A 22,122-nucleotide genomic window follows, 5' to 3' on the forward strand; every position below is an offset into this window, starting at 1 on the left:
ATGGCGCATACCCTTGCCAACATTTATAGGTGCACCATCAAGAGCATTCTGTCTGGATGTATCACTACCTGGTTTGGCAACTGTATCATTCAAGCTCAGAGACGGTTACAGAGAGTGGTGAGCTTGGCCCAGACAATCACAAAGGCCAACCTCCCATCTATAGAATCCATCTACCAGGCCCACTGTTAAGGAAAGGCCGCCAGCATTCTGAAAGATCCATCCTACTCTGGCAATGTTTTTTGACGATCTCTATCATCGGGGAGAAGGTAGAGAAGCCTGAACACACACCAGCCGGTTTCACAACAGTTTCTATCCTACTGTTAGAATACTGAATGGACTCTCAAAAACTCTTAGCATTCACCTGTACCTGTGTTTTAGTTTTTGCCGCTGTTTACCTATTATTTACTTATCCATGCTACTTAACGCTGATCTGCCTGTATTGCTTGCAAGACAAAGCTTTTCACTGTGCCTCGGTACACATGACAATAAATTCAATTGAATTGAATGCAGAAGTGTTCTGCAAAAACCGTTACCCAACCTGCTTTTGGTTGCACTGGAGTCCACTGCCAACTAATCAGCACTCTCTTCTCATACAGTATAAATGTGGCTTTCCTTTAGTCTTTCTTATAAATTATCCAGATGTGTGCAATATGAAAAGATTTAACAAAATGTAACTTTTATCTCTGAAGTGCATTTGATCTCGCTCATCAGTGATTTTGTTTCCCTTCAGATGCACAACATGGTCAAGCGAACAGAGCGCAAATAGATTCTTTCCCAAATTCTTGTCCCCGTGTCCTCATTGCAGCAGATTGCAGCCTTCCCAAAAACAGAGTCATTAAGTACTATTTCTGAATGAATCTCAATGGCACAAAGGAGAGCTATCACCATTTTCTAAAGACTAGATGTTACCGCAGAACCTGACTTGCCAAGTTAGATGAAAAGGCGAAAGTGGGTACTACAGATGCTGGAGATTAGAGTCCTGCTGGAAAAGACAACAGGTCAGGCAGCATCTGAGGAGCAGGAAAATCATTTATGCAAAAGCCCTTCATCAGGAAAGGGCTTTCCTGATGAAGGGCTTTTGCCCAAAACGTCGATTTTTTTGCTCCTTGGATGTTGCCTGACCTGCTGTGCTTTTCCAGCAGGACTCTAATCTTGAAGATAGATGAAAAGTCAATGGAATTTGAGCTAATTAAAAGAAAAAAGTTTTAGACATGATCAGAAATTCTGTATGACATTCAGCAGAAACTTCTGAAAGTTGAAGAACTGGCACTTGATCAACAGTAGACACACACCCACTGCTCAGTAACATGGCAAAAGTCTATTATAAGAATTGGGGAACCATTTTAAACTCAAAATTGATTACAGACATGAAATATATTTGTGGCTTTGGTTTTAAAAAATTACTTATTGCACTTCTCACATCACAATCGCCATTGGAGGGAGATCAGTAGAACAACAAAAGAGGAAGTCAAACATTTCGGTACATTCAAATCACTGTATTTACCCGAGCTTCATGTCCAATCAGCTCTTTGCATTCATCACATGTATTTGCAAACAGGGTGTCATAGCAAGGGATACAGTAAGGGCTGTCTTCAGAGAGGATGTATTTCCTGCCGTATAGAGATTCTTTGCAGTTGTCGCAGTCAAAGCGCTCACTCATCTTCTATGGACAGCTGTTGCTGTGAATAGAAACGAAGGAAAATTTTTAACTCAACATAATTGTCAAGCGTAATAACTCACATTTGTTGATTTCAAATATATCACTGTTGGTAGAAATCATGTTGCTCTGTTTCAAACTGGCAAAAATTATGGAAGAGCAATGGGACACTAATGTATGAGGCCCCCTCCTCCCTCAGCCCCTTCATGAATTGGGAGTTCTGAGGGAAGCTATGGAGCAGCTGCTATTTATTGGTCCCATTTCCTCCTCCTCTTTCTAACTAATGCTGGTGTATCATTCAGCAGGCAGCTTGCCAAAGTGCTCATTCATCATGGGTGAATCCAGACGGAGTCTTGACAGCCTATTCACCCGTGAAGGATCGCAGCAAGGAGTCTGGTTCTGTACTACACTGATGCCCATGCCTTCATCTTTCCACAAGAATCACTGCATAAGAACAAAGGGGCAGAAACTTTGGCTTTTCTCCCTACTTGATACAGCATCAATGGAACCTATTGGAGTGTAGAGTTATTGCAGCCAACATCTACCAATTCAACTGAAATAGGGATCAAACCTTGGGCCATACTGGTTCTGCACTGCTCAGTATTTTACAACAACCATCTGGGCAGATGCCAACTGTTACTGAGACAGCTTAGCATAAGCGGCACTTTTTAAAAAAATAGATATGGTTTTGTTCCTCATTTCCCCAGTCTGGAGACCATTTTAACTTTTTGAGAATCTTACCTTTTCCTCTCTGGTTTCTAGATAACTAACCAGAAGTCAAGTTTCAGTGAGCAGTGGAATGATAAAGTTGGCAACATCCAATTGAAGTGGCTACCTCACTCAATATTGAGGTGTTGATTCAAATAAAAAGTTGAGAAAGTTAAAGATGTGAATAAGATTGCTGAGGCTATCTGGCAATTCAGTCAAACATAACTTTAAATCTCATTACAATAGTGCTGATCATTACTGTTAAAAACAACCTAGTCCCCGAGGGAGTATTCTGCTGACATTTCTCCAAATATGAAGTTATAATAAATAGTCAAAAGTACAAAGGGATTCTGAAAATCTATTAAAGGGCTTCCTAATGAATTGGAACAACCTGTAAAGGAATTCCATCACTGTTACTGTATATTTTAAGACTTCATTTACTATATCATTAATAGTATCATGTCTTCTGTTCTCACAATTTGGAAATATTCACACTTTAGACTTAAAATATTGGAACCACATTCTTACTACTGTCCATGTAGTTGATGGACAAATAGATTGATAGTGTTAGCTGTAATACATGGTATTCTGGGATGTACATTCACATAGAAATTAGTTCCTAGTTCCTTACAAACTCCAACAAATAGATTATAGTGGAGTCAAATACAACTTAGCCAATTAAAGTTAATCTTGAAAAAACACACCAAAAAAAAAACACATTTTAATAATGAAGTGTAAAATTGCTGTGCGCCATATAATTTCTTTACTTTAATTTATTTTTGAAACTTTCGGTGTATGTAAGCACTACTTCAAGTTTTTACTGTTGAAAAAGCATGCAAGATACAAACTATTACAAACACCACATTCTGAACTGTAGCATTCTTAAGAAAAATAAGTTGTGATTAAGTTAACTTATATGGTTTCCAGATCCCTAAAAATCTGCATGAGAAAATGAAAAGAAAAACAAATTAAGACTCACTAGTAACGATTCCAATAAGTATCCACAGCTACCAGCAGGATTAGTACTGACAGGCTAAAGGTACACAGCACTCTCCATTACTCTCACACCAAATGCCACACTTAACAAACTCGTTTAGGCAGGAAGATGACTTATCACAAGAATATGTAACACATGGGCTATTAAGGCAGCATGCTGTTAATTTGAATCTCCATCTCACCACATCTACGCAAACCCCTGCAGCTCAATGATGGGGAAAAAAAGAAATGTCTATTAGTACTGACAGATAGATTAAAAACTGGAGAAAAAGCAAAAGCTGCCTGTATTAAACTGTCAGTTAAGTAAAAATATGAAAACAGCTGAAAGCCAGAAGTGACAGCATTTAACTGGTGAAAAGATCCATCAGGTGTCATTAACAGAACTGACAATCCCTGTCCTGTTCTGATCTTGAATGCAAGATGTATTATTTGTGGACCTTTTACTAATGAAGAAAGCATCAACCCAACAAACACATCACAAAAAGCAAGAAACACATTACATTCTTATTACATTGTGTACTAGCTACAGCCATAATAGTGTAGTAAAGTAGTATGTTCCCACATGTACACATGTTGCGTAACTGTTCCTTGAGTGTAACATCGGAGGTTTGGTTCACTGAAAGAATTAAACCTGCATTAACTTGTCACTTTGAATATGTTTCATTCCATTCACCACATGGTGGCTGAAACCAATTACTTACTTAATTGAGTACATCTAGTTAATGAAACATGCAAGTGCTTAATTTCAGCTGTTTACTCATTTTTACTGAGCTTTATACTGTTGCTATATCAACAGGCTGCAGTTAGATATTGGCACAATGGTAGCATCCATATCTCTTGAGATAGAAGCTTCTGGTTTAACCCATGTCAGGACTTGTTGATTCAGAAAGATGTATTTATATGTGGCCTAGAGATTAATTGCTAGCTTGTAAATTCTTCCTTTATGTCTGATGCCAGGTGTTAAAAGAGTGGGAGAGTTTCCGGGTCAGCCATCCTGAAGGCAGCAATGACAAACCATTGCTATATTTTACCCCACAGCAGGGACCAATTCAACAGAAGCCCAAGCCCCAACATTCAGAAACAAAGATGGGAAAAATGTTAGACTATTGTCACCACCTCTGACTTGGATTATGTGGGTCTGGCAGCTAACACTAGTTCTGGAACTTCTGAACTTTTGTGTTAACATTCAGTCAGTGAGAAACTTACCTCTTTAGTCTTCAGGAGTCTGAAGAATACTCCTGCTTTTTGGGCTAGCTGCCTCATTTTTTAAGTATACAGGTAATTTTATCCACAATAGAATCATTCATAATTCGGCTTTTCCAATTGTTCAGCAGCCTGTAAGTCTTGGGCGCAAGTTGGCAAAGAGAAAGCCTAGTAATTGCCAAGTCTGTATGCTGGTATTGTTGGAATTTAACCAGCTGAAAGCTTGAGGCATACCATTTCAAAACACTAACAAACTTGCCATGACTACCCTACTTCTATGCAGTGCTATCTGGAACTTGGTGAGATTTCCAGTTCCTGGTGAAATGTCAGCCTGCACTTCAAGAGTTAAATTTGTGAAATTTATGCCAACTAGATTGGTATTCCCTGCAATTGAGAAGATTAAGGGTTAATTTGGCTGATATTTTACAAATAGGATTTCATGGACTAGATAGAGAGAAAATATTTCTGCTCTTTGGACAGTCTTGAAACAGGAGATACAATCTGAAAATAAGAGTAAAATTCAGCATTATTTCTACACAAAAAAAAAGTGTGGTAGAAATTTAAAGCTCTCTTCTCCAGCAGCGTTTGCTACTAAATCCACTGCTAATTTCAATCTGAGGTTGGTAGATTTTTGTTGACCAAAAGTATTTATTTGTTGAAGCACAATTAGGTATGTGGAGTTAAGTTACAAATTCACCATGTTTTATTGCCTATTACTGTTCCTGTTCAAAAGATCATAGTGTAAGCCCAGATGTGTTTACCAAAGATATTATAGACCTTCTCAGCTCAGGTAAACATTTACTGGTATAACAAAAAAACTCCTTTGTTCCAAATTCTAATTGCCAGGCATTCTACTTGGAGAGACCTTGACCCCAAAGACCTTTCCCAGTAAGGAAGGCTGTGAGTCATTGCCGGATAATAATAATACACATTGTGGGTGTGAATGATTGTACTGTTAATGGCTCTTTGAATGTTCCTATCAAATGGTTCCATTCCCCTGTACTTTCCCCATAACCCTGCACTGCCCCTTCAAAATTTGGTTCTTTTGAAAGTTAGCTATTATCCTTGAAACTCTGCATTCCAAATTGTAACAATTCATAGGAAGACATCTTTTCACATCTCCCCTCTGGTAGTTTGCTAGTTAACCTAAATTTATGTCCTCTGGTTACTGGCTCTCCGGCTAGTAGAAATATTTTCCCTCTTATTTACTCTCTAAGATCTTACGGACTCCAGATTTACACCTCAACTTTAAAGGTCATAGCAATGCTACAGAGAAGCATATACTAAGCAAAAAGAAAAGTGAACACATTTCGATTCAATGTCAAGTTTTGATTTGCCTGCATTGATCTAGTCAGACACAACACAGATGGACTATTACAATTGCCTCAGTAACTCGGAGTTTGGGAGTGAGACCAAAAAGCAGCCAACCTGTCCCCTTCTGACCATCATCCAATGACCCCTGTTGAAAGCCAAGCTGAAATAGTACAAACATCGTCTGTGACTTTCGCCAAGATCACCATCTTGGCTCAAATATGATTACCCCATAAGGCGACCAAAGTGTTTCTGTCACACACTACAGCCTTCACAAACCCAAAGTTATATTCTTCCCGACTTATCAACTTACAATAACCAAATGTTATTCTGAAAGCTTAGTCTAAGAGTCACGGCTGATTCCAGTAGACAGCTTTAGCTAACAAAATGTTTGTATTTGTTATGTGACAGACAACTGCTTTATTGCTGTTAAATCTTCCAGCTGTTGTTTTAAAAGACCAAACCTTTGGAAGAAAGATACCATTATTTGCAAACTGCAAGCAGAAGGAAGTTTGGATTTACAGATGGCAAAGCTTCTGTCCTGTCTAAAATGTAAATCAGCTCCACATGTAACTAATGACTCATCTCAAGAAAAACATTTTGAATGACAACAATTAATAAAGTAGGATAATCTGTGTCATTTCAATGACTTATTGCAATCTAATCCCAGTATTGAAACAGAACCAGAGAAAATTGGAAGAGTATTTTGTCGCTTGATTACAATTTGAGTTTACCTTTATTAGTATCAGTAAGAACAAACCAGTTGGGAATTCCAATTTACATAATTCAAAAGTGGCACATGTTGTGAGCTACAATGCAGTTTTTGGAAAGAGGAGACTTAGGTAGCAGTAAACCAGTCCCACGCCAATTATCCTATAATTTGACAGCATTGCCAACAGAGGCGACACAACAGCCATAACTTTTGGAACTTACAAAGAGTATCAGATTTACCATGTTTCCCTCATAATACTAAGGATGCAGAACCTGTTCCATGACCCCAACCAGATGAATGAATACCTGAAGTAAATAATTTTCTTTAGGGATGGACTCCTTGGCCATTAACATCTGATGACCTGCTATGTGATTATCCTTCTTCCTTCTCCCCTGAGGCTCTGAAGTTTTTTTTTAACATTCCCAACAGTGTGGAAACAGGCCATTCAGCCCAACAAGTCCACATTGACCCTCCAAAGAGGAACCCACCCAGTCTGTTTCCCTCTGACTAATGCACCTAACACTATGGGCAATTTAGCAGGGCCAATTCACCTGACCTACACATCTTTGGACTGTGGGAGGAAACCGGAGCACCAGAGGAAACCCACGCAGACACGGGGAGAATGTGCAAACTCCACACAGACAGTCACCCAAGGCTGGAATCAAACCTGGGACCCGGGGAATGTGAAGCAGCAGTGCTAACCACTGAGCCACCGTGCCACCCCAGCACAGGGAAAGCTCCATCTTCTATTTTGTATCAAATTAAAAAAAACTTCATTCACTTCAATAAGTAGATGAATATCTAGGTGGCACAGGTTTAGAAAAGCATTCACATCAGAACTTAAATTGATAGGATGAAAATGTCTCTTTTCTGCTGCCTGTCAAAGGTTGGGCTTCATGTTCTTGTCCTTTAGATGCTTAGCTTCAGATTCTACACTGTTGGGAAACAGGAAGTCTACACTGCCATGCCGAATTGCAGGCACCATACATTGCCAGTTTGAAAAGTATTCTACTACTAACATTTTTCAGAACGTATCTTTCTCTCCTTAACCTCTCCTCCATAAAAGGTACCAAGATTTTGGTGATACACTGGGGCTTTTGTGTTACTGTTGATTGTAAACTTAAACATTTTGGGGTGAAACTTGTAATTTGCGAAACTTGTAATTTTAATCCTTTACGTTGTAACATTCCAACTTTCGTACAGCTCGGATCTTGGGCAGAATAGTCTTACATAGCTTGAGAAATATTGCAAGACTTCCTTTGTCATTGAGACGCTCTCTGACAGTCTAGATGGGACATCTTTACGGCAGCAGGATATATCAGCATTTAACACTGCTGCATTTGGTCTTCATTTCATTGCTACTTGCTGCAGACATTCTATCCCGAGGCTGTAACTGGGAAAATATGTTTCAGTCTTCTGACGAGGGTATCTTTATCAAAGTTTATTGATCTATTGACCACAACAGTGCATGGGCTCAGAAAAGCAATGTCTTCGAAGTATTTGTACTGGCTAGAGAGTGGGAGCAGTCATATTCAGTCTACCGAGGCCACTCAGTTGCAAATCTGGATTGCATCCAAGAAAGAAGGGTCAACAAGAAGCATTGCAACTCCAAGGGAAGGACTTGTGTCTCTGCTAAGTCTCAGTGGCCACCCAAAGGGACACAGCCATGAATCCAGGTAAATTTCCAACACTTTGAGAGCTCAATTTCTTTTTAAACAGAACATTTTACTCAATGTGCTTGTAGTACAGAATACCTTTTCTTTCATTTGTACATTCCCTACAACAACAGGCAGGCTTCTCAGTAGTTAATGTTCTTAGATATTACAGGGGAAGGCCAAATTGCAACATTCAGGAATATATCCTGTGAAGACTAAATTTCAACACTGACATTCAGTATTAATTGGAATGCTTCACCAGGGCACTGGAACCAGAATCAGTGCAAGCAAGGATCTCTGTATTTTGACAGGATGAGGAGGAGAACTGACATTTTAACACAGCTGCCTGTCACTCATGGGTAAAGGTATCACCCAGTGAAATGCTGGGACTGGGTGACTGGAGCTTTAGATCCTGATCTGTGCCTTGTTCACTGATCTCAGCTGTCAGAGGGCTTGGAATGATGGAATTAGCTCCAGCTTTATTGAGTTAGGACAGGCTAAACTCAGCAATGTCTTGGGTGTGAGGTTGTCATCCAAAGGTTTGACATATGTTCCATCCTTAAAATAAACTATTAGTCAGAAACCGTCATAGCAAAATTTCTTATGAAAGGACTCCAATTCACAGACATATTTTGATAAAGCTACAGACAGTGTTATAGGAAGTAGTGAGTAAACTCACAAGCTCACTTGACATGTAAGATAGAACTTTGCTGCAGTGATTTAATGCGTCGGGTGATAAAACATCTTTTTAAAGCATTGCACAGTGCTTGTCCCAAATACTTACATATCTGACTAGAAAGAGGTGCTCGCAATCCAATAGCATCCTGCTTTGCTCCCAGTTGCTTGCAGCTCCAATTCATGCATTTTTAAAAGAATGACACTAAGAATAAGACATTTTGACTGGTCCTTGGGTTGTTATGATCTGATAGAGTGTTGTAGCTGTGATAATACTGCAGTTACCATCCAGGCTAAGAGACGCAGCATTGGCAGAAACGGGGGTAAGTTTGTACGAGTTGCTTGTAATTCTGACAGGAATAACTGAGAAAGGGAGCACAAGAGGTTCACAAGTCCTCCAACTGGCATTTACTCACACGAAGGCACTTCCATCACTTGACTATATTTTGAACACAACTTTGCATGACATTTGCCATTCTTAAACAGAGATCTCTTCTCACGCATCTGCCTATTTTAAAATAACAATGCTCTTTTGGATAGATTGCTTTTCTAGTGTAGAATGTACACTGGCAGCAGGCTTCTTTCTGACTTCTAATTGCTGTTTTGCGTTCAAACACAATGTTAGAATAGCTGTGTTTGTCAGGGAGGAATCTCCATGTTTCAATGGGGGCTAGGGGACACGTTCCTTAAGTGGTGCTATGACTCTTGTAGAACCTCGACTGGTTTTAGCCTCCAACCGAGGTTGGCATGATAAGGTTGTGTGTGTGTGTGTGTGTGTGTGTGTGTGTGTATTGCAATGATTCATTCAATAATAGTTATTTGTCTCTCAAGAGAATAAATACTATATCACAAAGTGCCTGAAGCTGATGCTATGAAGTAATTATAGGAGGTCTATACACATTGCATTCTTGTCTCCAGTGAGAGAGAGAGATGCAGATAATACAATTATGAGTACAGAGTTACTGAGTGAATCATAGTGCATGAATTGAAAGTCAACTGTGTATACTCATACTTGTAGCTTTCTAAAAGTTGAAACAGACTGTCCTTGGCTAATGCTGACATCTGAAAAATCGTATGTTCTTTTTCAGATCAATGCATACCAGGTCAGTGAGGTTAATGCTGGTTCTGGGTCTTTTTGGGATTGCGATGAACAAGGAGATAGAGGTCGGGAATCTCAGTCATCTGTATCAATGATAGATAAGCACAATTCCATGCAATTATACAAAGGAACAAAACAAGATTAAAGAAACAGTAAAGAAGAATTTTGCAGCAACTTGGGTTGTAGCTGCTCAATTCCTATTGAGAAGCAGGAACCTGTTCTTATTATAATCAAAGCACTGAAAACTCAACTGCAACATTAACTTGTCAAGGATTTCTCAAATTCCATTGGGTTTCGGTTAGCCAGGGATTAGGACAGGCAATTTGTAAAATCATCACTTTCAGATTCATATTTCAGTAATTTGATACAATTAAAACAAATTACAACCCAAAGTAAAACATTAATTTTAAAAGTATGACAATGTCTTGGTATCCTTTGACTGTGTGAGGAATGGAATCAATGTTCTCTAACTGAGAGAGAGTTATATTTGGGTGTGATTCAAATTTCACCAATTCTGTGCAATGCTGATAAAGAGGCTGGTATATTGAAATTCCATGGGCAAACACAGAAAACTATCCATTGAGGGGCACATCTTACATTTTTCTGTGCAATAATCACTGTTCTTCTTTTTGAATTTTACTTATTGATTTTTTAATTCTCTTTTCATCTTAATTCAAGCGAGTGAGCACCAGAGGTGCTATATTTCAGAAGAGACTTTAAATACAAGCCCAAATCTGCACTAAAAGGTGAACATAAAAAAATTCCATTTTGAAGAACAGGGGCATGCATTCTCCATGGTGTCCTGGCTGATACTTATTCCTCAATCTGCACCTAAATAAGTCAGTCAATGTTATGACCATTATCTGAAGGCCGTTTAGGGAGGCTTGCTGTGTGGAAATTGACTGGTGTGTTTCCTACTTTACAACAGTGACTGCACATTTTAAGTAACTCATTGGTTGTAAAATACTTTGCCAGGAAAGGCGAAGTGTAAGTTTTTTTTTCTATTTTGCAGGCCCTAATACTGTTGATTCAGGCTCAAAAACCCCAGAAGGTGGGGAGCCTTAATTACACAAACAAGGCATTCTTTTCAACTATTTTGGATGTGATGCAATTTGCTGAAATTATTCATGTAGCAGGCTGGGCTTTGCAAGGTTAGAAGTCAGTAAGCCGTCAGCAAAACTGATCAGTTTGGTCATCCAAAAGAAGGCTAAGTGCTGTTCGGTTAAGAGTTGCTAAATTATTCTTATACTTTGCAGTGTTGGCTCATTCCCAGTATCTCCTGAGATATTTCTTTCCTCCATCAACCCTTCAGCTTCATGGCAGAAACAGATACAAAATGAAGACAGTTTTCCCCCAAAGTATTCTTCTTCTTAATGTATGTATGTATTTTATTACTCAGCAGGCCTTCTAGATTTCAATACCATACATCATGAAAATTGGCATTCAACAGGGAGCTCCAGAATCTTCTCTATCCACTCTACAGTATGCAAGAACTCTCCCAATACCACCTATCAATGCTGCGCCAGTTTCTCTCCTTGCAACTGTAACCCACAAGACAGCGTCATGCTAACTTACACCAGCTGTGGTTATCATTTACCATATAGTTGGAAGAGACTTTTCTCTTTACTCAGTGTAAATGAGAGATTGAAGAAAATTCCCTCTAGTTATTACGACCAGAAGAAGAAAGTAAGTTTTGCCGTGCTAAAGAAAGAAATTCCACAGATTTTGCTTAATTACTAAGGGTGAACAGCGTGGCAATTTGGAGGGATTTCAGGAAATTCTGCAGCTCCACTGGTTACTGCTTTTGAATGATCATCTTACTCAGTCTGTGACATTAATACTAACCTGAAACATTGCAAATGCTGGAAATAAGGACAAAGAAAAAGGGCTGTAAAACTCACCAGGTCATGCAGCATCTGAGAAACAGAGAATCGATGCTCTTGTATCAGACCTGAATTTTCCCAGTTTTTCTCTGTACAAATGTGAATATTTGGGTTCACTGTAATCTTAGAGCTACAGTCTCTGCCACTGTTGATTGTTCAGCTCACGCAGAAAAGATAAAAACAGCATTTCTGAAGTGGGTCCAGTTTAGGAAATATCTGCATGTTGCAGTGACAGAAACTGACAGCCTGAAATGTGAGATTTCAACATCTGCAGAACTGCCCTCAATTCTGACGTATTTAAGATTATTGATCTCTGCTATGATCAAGTGCAGATCATTGGATGAAAGCTGCTTTAAAATAGCTCTGAGATATTGCTGTGTAAAAATGGAACATGCCAACTCAAGGCCTTTAAACTACTAAAGTATTGTTGCTAAATTCTTGAAAAAACATATCCCTAAATTTTCACACACAGTGCTTTTTCCTCCTCCTACTTTTGTAACAGATCAGTGAACAAAATGTACTCCTAAATACTCTAGTAGTTTTTTTTCTATACTTAGTGGCCAAACTGTGAGACCACAAGCTAATTACATGTATACACTGGATCTATTCTTGGTGTTACCACTGTTTCCATTTAAGCTGTTATGTTGGACTGTCTCATCTATAATCTTTTAGATGAATTAGTTGTGATTTTTCTTTGATTATGCCACAGAGGCTGGGCTGTTCCATAAACCAGCCTGTTGTAACTGTGCCTCCAGCACATGTTAAAAAAAGGATTTGCATTTATGGAGCTTCTTTCACAACCTCAAGAAGTCCCATAGCTCCTTAAATCCAATGAAATAATGTTGAAGTACAGACACTGTCATATTTTGGCATTGCATTGCCAACTTAGCTCAGTAGTTGTATTTTTTGTCAGTGTCAGAATTAGAGAGGTTCAAGCTCCACTCCAGGACTTGAACATGATGCCAAGGTTGACATTAAAGAGCGATGTGAAGGAGTGCTGTCTTTCAGATGAGTGTTTAAACCAAAGTCCCATCTAGCTGCTCCGATGGATGTAGAATGAACTGACAGAACTAAAAAGAGCAGGAAAGTTATTCCCAATGTCTTGTCAATACTGATATCTCAATCAATATCTGTAAGAGAGACTTTCTGGTCTCTGCTGTGAGAGACTTAAATATGTGGAAATTGCCTGCTTTTTTTTCACTAGGTTACAAAAGAATTTTCACTTCAAAAGGACTAAATTGGATGGAATAGATTTAAGGCTGCAAGAGACAGGTGTTTGGTCTCTCAGGAAATCAAGAGATTTTGGACACAGGTGGGAAATTGGAATAGATCAGCCACGATCATGTTGAAAGGTGGAGCAGACTCTGCAGCTGTATGATCTACTCCTGCTTAAAACATGGAGTTCTATATTTCTTTCCTTACATGCAAAAGAGGAATGAGCTTTTCTTAGACCATTACACCTTTTAAAACTTGACAGATCTACTGGTATCACATGTAGCCAATAGGAGTGAAGCTGCAGTCATAGCTTAATCCTGGCTATTTCTTTGCAAAAGACCAGCTTAACGTAGAAGCACAGGTCATTATCCTGTAGCTCAGGAACTGGATAGAAAATCATTAAGATGTGAAAGTGTTTTCCAACCTTGATCAATCAAACCCATTTCATTTTTAAAATTTCATTCATTGTGTACTTACGTGAAAGTGTTAACTTGTTTTTGTAAAGAAACCTGTAAAATACTGTTAAAATGTGTCTCTGTTCTGTTTTTCATTAATTTTGGCATTTGAGTAACAGCAGTTCAGCTCATTAGGCATTATATTTTTTACTCTATTTTAACAAAAAAAAGGGGCTTTTCTTATTATCAGGGCTTCCAATCACTGTCCTGGAGACAAATTTGATACCACCTCATAAAATTGTCAAAAGACAGAAAAGTCTTATCTGACTTTAATAAATTGGAACTGAAACCCTTGAAATACATAGCGACGCCACTTTAGATGTTAATAACACATTGCATTTCATCAAACTTGGCTTCAGATCTTGATTGTTCCTTTACAGTTGCTATCGCATCACTATCCAGCATATACTTCCTGCTCATGTGGTATCTGGCCAATATCTTCTCAAAATTCTAAGTTGTGCAACACTTATTTTTTTTCTTTGCTGTCAGAGTGTAACCTTCTTTCTAACAGAGAACAACTCATTTGGTTCAGTCAGGAATTATTTTCCACTCAATAATTATAACCTTTTTATCAGACATACTGCAATTTTCATTATTTCTAATGTTTTACCACCACCTAAATGCATGGAGTCCTTCAACAGCTATGGGTTTCAAAAAGTTGATTGGTCCCTGTCTCACTCAAATAACAATACTCATACATGGCTAAGAGTAGCACAGCCAATCCTGATCCTCTCTTAAATGGACAAGTCTGCACTTATGTCAGGAATAGCATTCAAGAGTATGAAATCTATCCAATTTTCCCCTCCCTGAACCACATCTAACTGTCACACTAGCTGTGGACAAATATCACTTTACATATTAGGGTCATTCATGAGGAGCTATTTAAACTCAAATAAACTATGCTAGTTCCTTCTGAGCCATGTGGCCGCTATCAAGATTTTTTTTAAAAAAAGAGTGTACTCTATGTCACAAAACAGATAGCTCTCTGGATGATTACTCTACATATAAAAGATACAGATGACAGACTGCACAAGAAACCACCTCCTTTGAGGAATGTGGATAGTTAAAGATTTACTTGACAAATCATGTGAAACACTTTGCAATATACTTCTAACCAGCTGCAGCATATCCTTTTACCTTGTTTTACTAGACTTAGAACATAAGAAATGTATAGTTTTCACAAATAAAACAAGGTTTTCCTTAAAAAAGTGATCTTTTAAAGTGCCCTTTAATAAGTTAAAGCCTTTTAAAAAATGTCTCCATTATTGCAACACCACACATCAACGTAGTGCATAACAGCAGAAAAAAAAACACTTAAGGCGCTGAAATTCTGATCCCATTGCTGCAAGGACTTTTCCTGTAGAAAAAGGCTTTGATTAATATCGAAATGATGGGCATTTTGTGGCTGAGGTTGAAGCATTTGAACAAATGCAGCAAACAGAGAACGAGTTCCCCCTTTTTTGGCCAATTCAAACTCTTGCTTTGCTGTGGATACTCAGCATTTTAAGCAGCAATATCCTTCAGGCAAAGGAGACATTAAGCAGAGAATAAAGAAGAGTAAAGACAAAAAGGGAGGGGGACAGAGATGGAGACATGGAAGAAAGGGTAGAAAATGAAAAGGAAGGAATAATATATAGTGAGACATTGCATTTAATTGTTCCGTGATCATTTAGGGGAGAGACTGTTTACAATTGATGCTTACTGTGCCTGTTTGGTTAAGCCTGGCTGACTCAGGAGAAATCTGCAGAAAGAGGAAACTAGTTGGGGAAGCATGCAGCAGACATTTTGTAGAATAAAGTCGATAATATATTTATCCTAAGAGTGTCAGAGTAACATATCAGATCACATGGAACTGGATAAGATGTCCTCTCTTACCATCCTCTGTTGACAGATGTTGCCTTACATAATGCTTCAGTTTGTAATGTAGAAGTAAGTTCCTACACTCAGAATCTGGTACAATTGCTGCAAAGCTTTAAGAGCAGTAAAATATACAACAGAATGAAAGAGAGAAAAGCGAGTTCGAAAAAGAGGAAGAGAAAAGAGACAAAGCAAATGAGCAGAAGTTAGAAAAAGGTTTTTAAATTATACACTTGCAGCTTCTTAGACCAGTTCAATATTTCAGCACTTGACCACTTCAATCCAGAATATCTTGGTTAAAAAATACAGATGGTGAAAAAAATTACTTGGAAAGTTGGAGATTTGACTATTGTAACTGGTCTTAAAAGACTATGGGTATTGTTGCAAAATTATAACCACTGGGATCTGACTGAGGAAATGGAAAGTAATTGCTCATGAAGTCCAGATAAAACCCACATCCTTGTGGCTTCCAGCCATTGCTCAAAGGTACCCAAACTGATTTTTGCCACGTGACATCATAAAGTGTCAAAAGGAAACTCAGTTTGATGGAATGCAAGCTCCTATCGAAATACTCTGCTTGGAGCAGAAGGCAACAAGAGACACAATAATTCACTGCAAACATGCTTCGGATAAAACTAGTGTCTTATGAAATGTATTCCACTCTTATATGCTTGCTGATAAAATAAAGCAGTTTAAGTTTAATCACAGAATAGATTTCTGAAACCTGATTATCGAGGACAACAAGAAGTGATACCAGAGAAGTGGACCAATTTTTCAGCTTGCTGTTATTAACTGTCATTTCTAGGCTAATTATGTGCACAGATGTGGTAAAGTTTGGTGGAATGATTGGGTTGCAGTTTAAGGAAACCAATGATTAGTTGCTGGTGTTTAGAGATTTTCACTATCTACTGGACATAAAAGAGCTACATTTGAACACTTGGAGCCTGTGAGCTAGGTGCCTGATCTTTACAGTGGATGGAGTGATTCATTTTGCTGACATTCCTCACTGCCATACAACCAGAGCTCCAGGAATGTTCTGCCCCAGCCTTTGAACTCTTGACTCAGAAATAGTGAGCCATTTCACTGTAGTGATTTTGACTTTGCTACCACTTTGTTTTAGCTCAGTGCAGCAAGTTAAAGTCATCTCTGAAATGGCAAATGCATCTAACGCTGAATCACTCATTTCTACTTTATGGTCATGTTAACACAACAGAGTATCTTTTGTAGGCATGACATTAGGACAGAATCTTAACCCATTCTGTAGATGGAAAGGGGCTTTTGAGGAATTTTAAAAAACACCCTTTAGTTTCAATTTCCCCGTATTGTTGGTTATTGCCACATGATACTCTTGCTCATATCAACAGGTTGTCTAGTTTGTGGTAAGGTAGTTTTCAAATCTATACTAGGATGTAATAAACTGATACACTGAATAAAATCCAGTTCAGAGTCTGTGATTCTGATAAATACACAATAACTTCTTGTTTGAACTGGCATTGTGTACAGGTGTGCTAATCTGGCCTGTGCCTTAATTTAAAGTATTCACACATGTACTCATCTAAATATGGTACATTAGGAGGTCAATTTGCAATTACTGAAAATTTTGGGAATACACAACATGTCAGAGGAGTAGTCCCTTTTAATATTATTCAATTCTAAACCCAATGATAGAAAAACGTAACTCTTTTTTTTGAATGTTTCCCGACATGGTCCTGAAGAGAACCACATTTCCTCATTTAACAAAGCACTAATTAACAAACCTCCAATGTTTCACAAACTACTTCATTCTTTACAACATTTTTTGGAAAATCAAACTGACCAGTTTGCCATGATGCAAAGAACTCGTACCTTTCTTCAGAACAAGTAGGAAACTGTGAGATTGCTTTTGTCTTTTAAATAACATTGAATGATGTAAACAGAACATAGTTAATCTTTATACATTATCTTTTGAATAAATTTGATAAACATCAAATGTTTCTTCATTAACATAGCATCATCACTATAGTGACATTACTTTGATTCCTAAAAACACTGATTTCATTTTGGTTGTGAAATAACTCTTCACAGAAAGTTAAATAAGTAACTGTTCCCAGCATAAGTCAGTGTTAGAAACTGAGTATCTGCAAGAGAAAAGTTTGCTGAAGCTGATCTTAGTATCTTCCTGAAAAACTGGTGAGGACAATAGCAGAAAGTGAGGACTGCAGGTGCTGGAGCTCAGAGTCGAGAGTGAAGGGCTTATGCCCGAAACATCAATTCTCCTGCTCCTCGGATGCTGCCTGACCTGCTGTGCTTTTCCAGCACTACACTCTGGACACTGGTTAGGATAATAATCTATGTACTGTTCCCAATGACTCTCTAATTCTCGACATTGATTTTGATGAATGTACATGTACAAGAGAAAAACAAAACAAAGAATATTGTAACATGGAAGATAAAGATTTAATAGAACAAAAACATTTGTAACAGCACAGGAAAAAATAGGTACATAAATTACACCATCTTGATTTCTAATAAAGTTAATGCTGTTACGTATTATGACTTAATAGAAGAATAATTATTGCTGGGGAAATGATTAAACTGCATGGAGCTTGTATTTTTAAGAAATGTTAGAAACTATTGTTCATTCTTCCCTTAAGGGGTACTCCGTTCATTTGCCAACACTGTCAGATATATGTAAATTGCCCCCTGCTTTCTATTTATCACTTAAAGGAAAGCAAGTTTCTGTTTGCAGTTTATAAATGCACACTAAGGAGAAACATATTCTGCCATTAAGTCACAGCAGAGTAAAATATTACAAGCTGCAATATTTAGAATTTGTATATAGATATTAAAGCAGCAGGCTACTATGACAATTGTGTCTATGAATATGTGACTCTCAGAGAACGTCTGATGACTTTTTAAAAACAATGCAAATGCCAGGCATGTGGCATTGTGGATATGTGAACGATCTGTTCCTCAGGGCTTTTGTTCTCAATGTTTCCTTTTCCTTTCTGTATTAAACAGCATGTTGGTCCTCAACTGAAAACTTTGAATTAATCAATAAGTTGCTTTATTTTGCAGTCAATAAGTTGGCACACGGGTAAGTTATATCAATACTTACCTATTTCAACTTAAGTTTAGTCAATCATGCAATAAGAAAATTAAAATATGGTAGTTTCTTCCGAATTATGCGTAGAGGCATGTACAGAAAATTCTATATACATGTTTGCATGTATAAGATCTGTATATTTATCTCAGTTGTCAGGGACAATCATTCGCTATTGAGTATGATTATTTCCCCCATGAAATTCTGCATATATTTATAAATATATACATTTGGTAACCAAGGGTATGGTTTATATGAGCATATATAGTGTGTATCTATGACTACATATATCGAATGGACTAAGTGTGGGTTGTATCTGTATATATGGGGATATTATGTATTTTTATACATATATTGTACAAATCAAAATTGTTTGTTCTTGTGATTCAAAATAAATCAGGGAGCTCTATAGAGTCTATAGAATCCAGCTGCCTGCTTTCAGGTTAGCTTTGTACATTTTGGAAGTGGACTTCAAAACAGAAAAACAGGAAAGTAGCAGGAAAAGGAAACACATTGTCTAATCCAAAATAAAATCAGAATAAATACATTCTCAAATTGCTCCCATTTGATGGTTTGTGGCATCCAATTTTGGCATGAGAATCTAAGTTAAATAAATCAAAAGGTATGTAAATGTCTTGTATTATCATTTCCTGTTGTTTTTGTGCACCTTCTGCTGGATGATATGCTGACTTCAGATGAAATATCAAAAGGAGACCCTATTTATTTGTTTCTTTAGTAGTATTTAGATATTGCCTGAGGATATTTGAGGCCTGCCCAAAGTGCTTCATGGTAATTAATAAATTCATGGATCACATGTTCTCTCAGGGAATGGTGATTGAACAATTTTCCTTTGGGCAGCTCTCCACTGACGGATGAAAAGAAAGCCTTGCATTAATATATAGTAACCTTTCCAACCACAAGATATCTCAAACTGCTTTACAGCCAATGAGGCACTTCAGAGTTGTAATGTCAGAAACTTGTCAGTCAATCTGTGCACAGTAAGATCCCATGAACAGCAATATGATGACCAGTTAAGCTATTTTTGTGATGTAAATATAGGCAAAGACACCAAGCATAACTCCCTTGCTGGTCCTCGAACTAGTCATGGAGTCATCAAGAAGTACATCACATAAACAGATCCTTCGGTCCAAGTCATCATGTCGACCAGATATCCCGAATTAATTTAGTCCCACTTGCCAGCATTTGGCTCATATCCCTCTTAAAGCCTTCCTATTTATATAACCATCCAGATGCCTTTTAAATGTTGTAATAGTACCATCCTTCAGCATCTCCTCTGGCAGCTCATTCCATACACGCATCCGCTTCTGCGTGAAAAAATTGCCCCTTAGGTCCCTTTTAAATCTTTCCCCTCTCACCTTAATCCCATGCCCTCTAGTTTTGGACTCCCCCATCCCTGGGGAAAAGATCTTGACTATTCACCCTGTAGTGCTACAAGATTTTTAAGTCCACCTGAATCAGCAAACAGGGCTGATTCTATGTCTCTTCTGAAACACAGAATCTTCAATGGTTCAAAGTTAAAAATCACACAACACCAGGTTATAGTTGCTGTGGTTCTGTTCGCCGAGCTGGAAGTTTTTGTTGCAAACGTTTCGTCCCCTGGCTGGCAGGGACAGACCACTATAAACATCGGAGGAAACATCAAAGAAGCGCTTCGCAGGAGGCTCCCAAGCACTGATGATGTCGCCTAGCCAGGGGACGAAACGTTTGCAACAAAAACTTCCAGCTCGGCGAACAGAACCACAGCAACGAGCACCCGAGCTACAAATCTTCGCACAAACCAGGTTATAGTCCAACAGGTTTAATTGGAAGCACACTAGCTTTCGGAGCGATGCTCCTTCATCAGGTGATTAAGGAGCGTCGCTCCCAAAGCTAGTGTGCTTCCAATTAAACCTGTTGGACTATAACCTGGTGTTGTGTGATTTTTAACTTTGTACACCCCAGTCCAACACCGGCATCTCCGAATCATGACTTCAATGGTTCAGCATTTCTTTGATAATGCATGTGAATGTCAGTCTAGATTTTTGCACTCAGATTGACTCAGAATGGGACTTGAAATCAAACTTTCTGATACAAGCAAAATGCCATCAACAGAAGTACAGCTGATAAAAATCAGAAATGTTACCTTACATTGAATTGTACTCACTATTAAAAGTCGAGTGTTCTTCTCATCTGACCAGAACTTTTTCTTCAATTAATATCACTTACAAAAAAGAAAGCAAATCTGAACTTTTATTCATGACAATTTGTGAAATCATTGTATATGATCCATTAATGCAAATATTATCCATTGTTACGATGTAGAAATAGTGTATGGTCACTAAGATGGAAAGTGTTTTCTGAATTTAAAGTATAGCCACAGCTGCCAGTGTACAGAGCAGCTAAGAGACAGGCTGTTCCAAAATAGATACATTTGACAATTGATTGTTAAACAGATACTGTTGGATCCTGTTTTGGATACTGTTTTGACAACAATTCAAATTTAACCAATTAATTTAAATTAATTTAAATTTCAATTGAGTTTGAATTTATTATATTGACAACACTGGACCAATGAGAGGGTACGGTGTTGGGGGATATAAAATACGAGGGCAGTTTGAAAATTGGTCAGAGCAGCTGCTATCTGAAGAAATACACATCTTGCTCTCAAAGAAATTTCAGAAGGCACTATCTATCAAAAGGTACCTTTTCCTGTAATAGCAGTAAAGGCAGTAGCAAGACCACCCGGGGTAAGACAGCAGAATCGGAAAACCAGAAGGAAGACATTAGAAGACGCTATGTGGACTTTGAGAAATTAAATTAACATAATGTTTAATAATTCCCCCAATAGTCAGAGGGAGATTGAGAAACAAACTTGTAAGAAGATCTCAGCTATCTGTAAGAATAATAGGGGAGTTATGGTAGGGGATTTTAACTTTCCAAACATCGACTGGGACTGTCATAGTGTTAGAGGTTTAGATGGAGAGGAATTTCTTAAGTGTGTACAAAACAATTTTCTGATTCAGTATGTGGATGTACCTACTAGAGAAGGTGCAAAACTTGACCTATTCTTGGGAAATAAGGCAGGGCAGGTGACTGAAGTGTCAGTGGGGAAGCACTTTGGGGCCAGCAACCATAATTCTACTCGTTTTAAAATAGTGATGGAAAAGGATAGACCAGATTTAAAAGTTGAAGTTCTCAATTGGAGAAAGGTCAATTTTGACGGTATGAGGCAAGAACTTTCGAAAGCTGATTGGAGGCAGATGTTTACAGGTAAAGGGATGGCTGGAAAATGGGAAGCCTTCAGAAATGAGATAATGAGAATCCAGAGAAAGTATATTCCTGTCAGGCTGAAAGGATGGGCTGGTAGGTATAGGGAATGCTGAATGACTAAAGAAATTGAGGGTTTGGTTAAGAAAAAGGAAGCATATGTCAGGTATAGACAGGATAGACCGAGTGAATCCTTCGAAGAGTATAAAGGAAGTAAGAGTATACTTAAAGGGAAATCAGGAGGGCAAAAAGGGGACATGAGATAGCTTTGGCAAATAGAATTAAGGAGAATCCAAAGGGTTTTTACAAATATATTAAGGACAAAAGGGTAACTACGGAGAGAATAG

The 22,122-nt window shown here is 38.1% G+C and overlaps 1 protein-coding gene across 6 annotated transcripts in view; it reads right to left on the reverse strand.

Annotated features, from left to right (window-relative positions):
• Positions 1–22,122, reverse strand: part of fhl3a (four and a half LIM domains 3a) — a 111,264-nt gene that overhangs the window by 26,147 nt on the left and 62,995 nt on the right. For 3 of the 6 annotated variants that reach the window (XM_043717825.1, XM_043717823.1, XM_043717824.1), the window contains one exon: positions 1,505–1,679. In XM_043717825.1, coding sequence (XP_043573760.1) covers positions 1,505–1,660 — 156 coding nt within the window. In that variant the 5' untranslated portion in view covers positions 1,661–1,679. Of the gene's footprint in view, positions 1–1,504; positions 1,680–3,344; positions 3,458–3,923; positions 3,945–11,917; positions 12,147–22,122 lie in introns of those variants that run through there. The other 3 variants (XM_043717821.1, XM_043717826.1, XM_043717820.1) reach the window with 3 other exon arrangements.

Source organism: Chiloscyllium plagiosum, chromosome 27 (genome assembly GCF_004010195.1).
Source record: "Chiloscyllium plagiosum isolate BGI_BamShark_2017 chromosome 27, ASM401019v2, whole genome shotgun sequence".
Taxonomy (NCBI): domain Eukaryota; kingdom Metazoa; phylum Chordata; class Chondrichthyes; order Orectolobiformes; family Hemiscylliidae; genus Chiloscyllium; species Chiloscyllium plagiosum.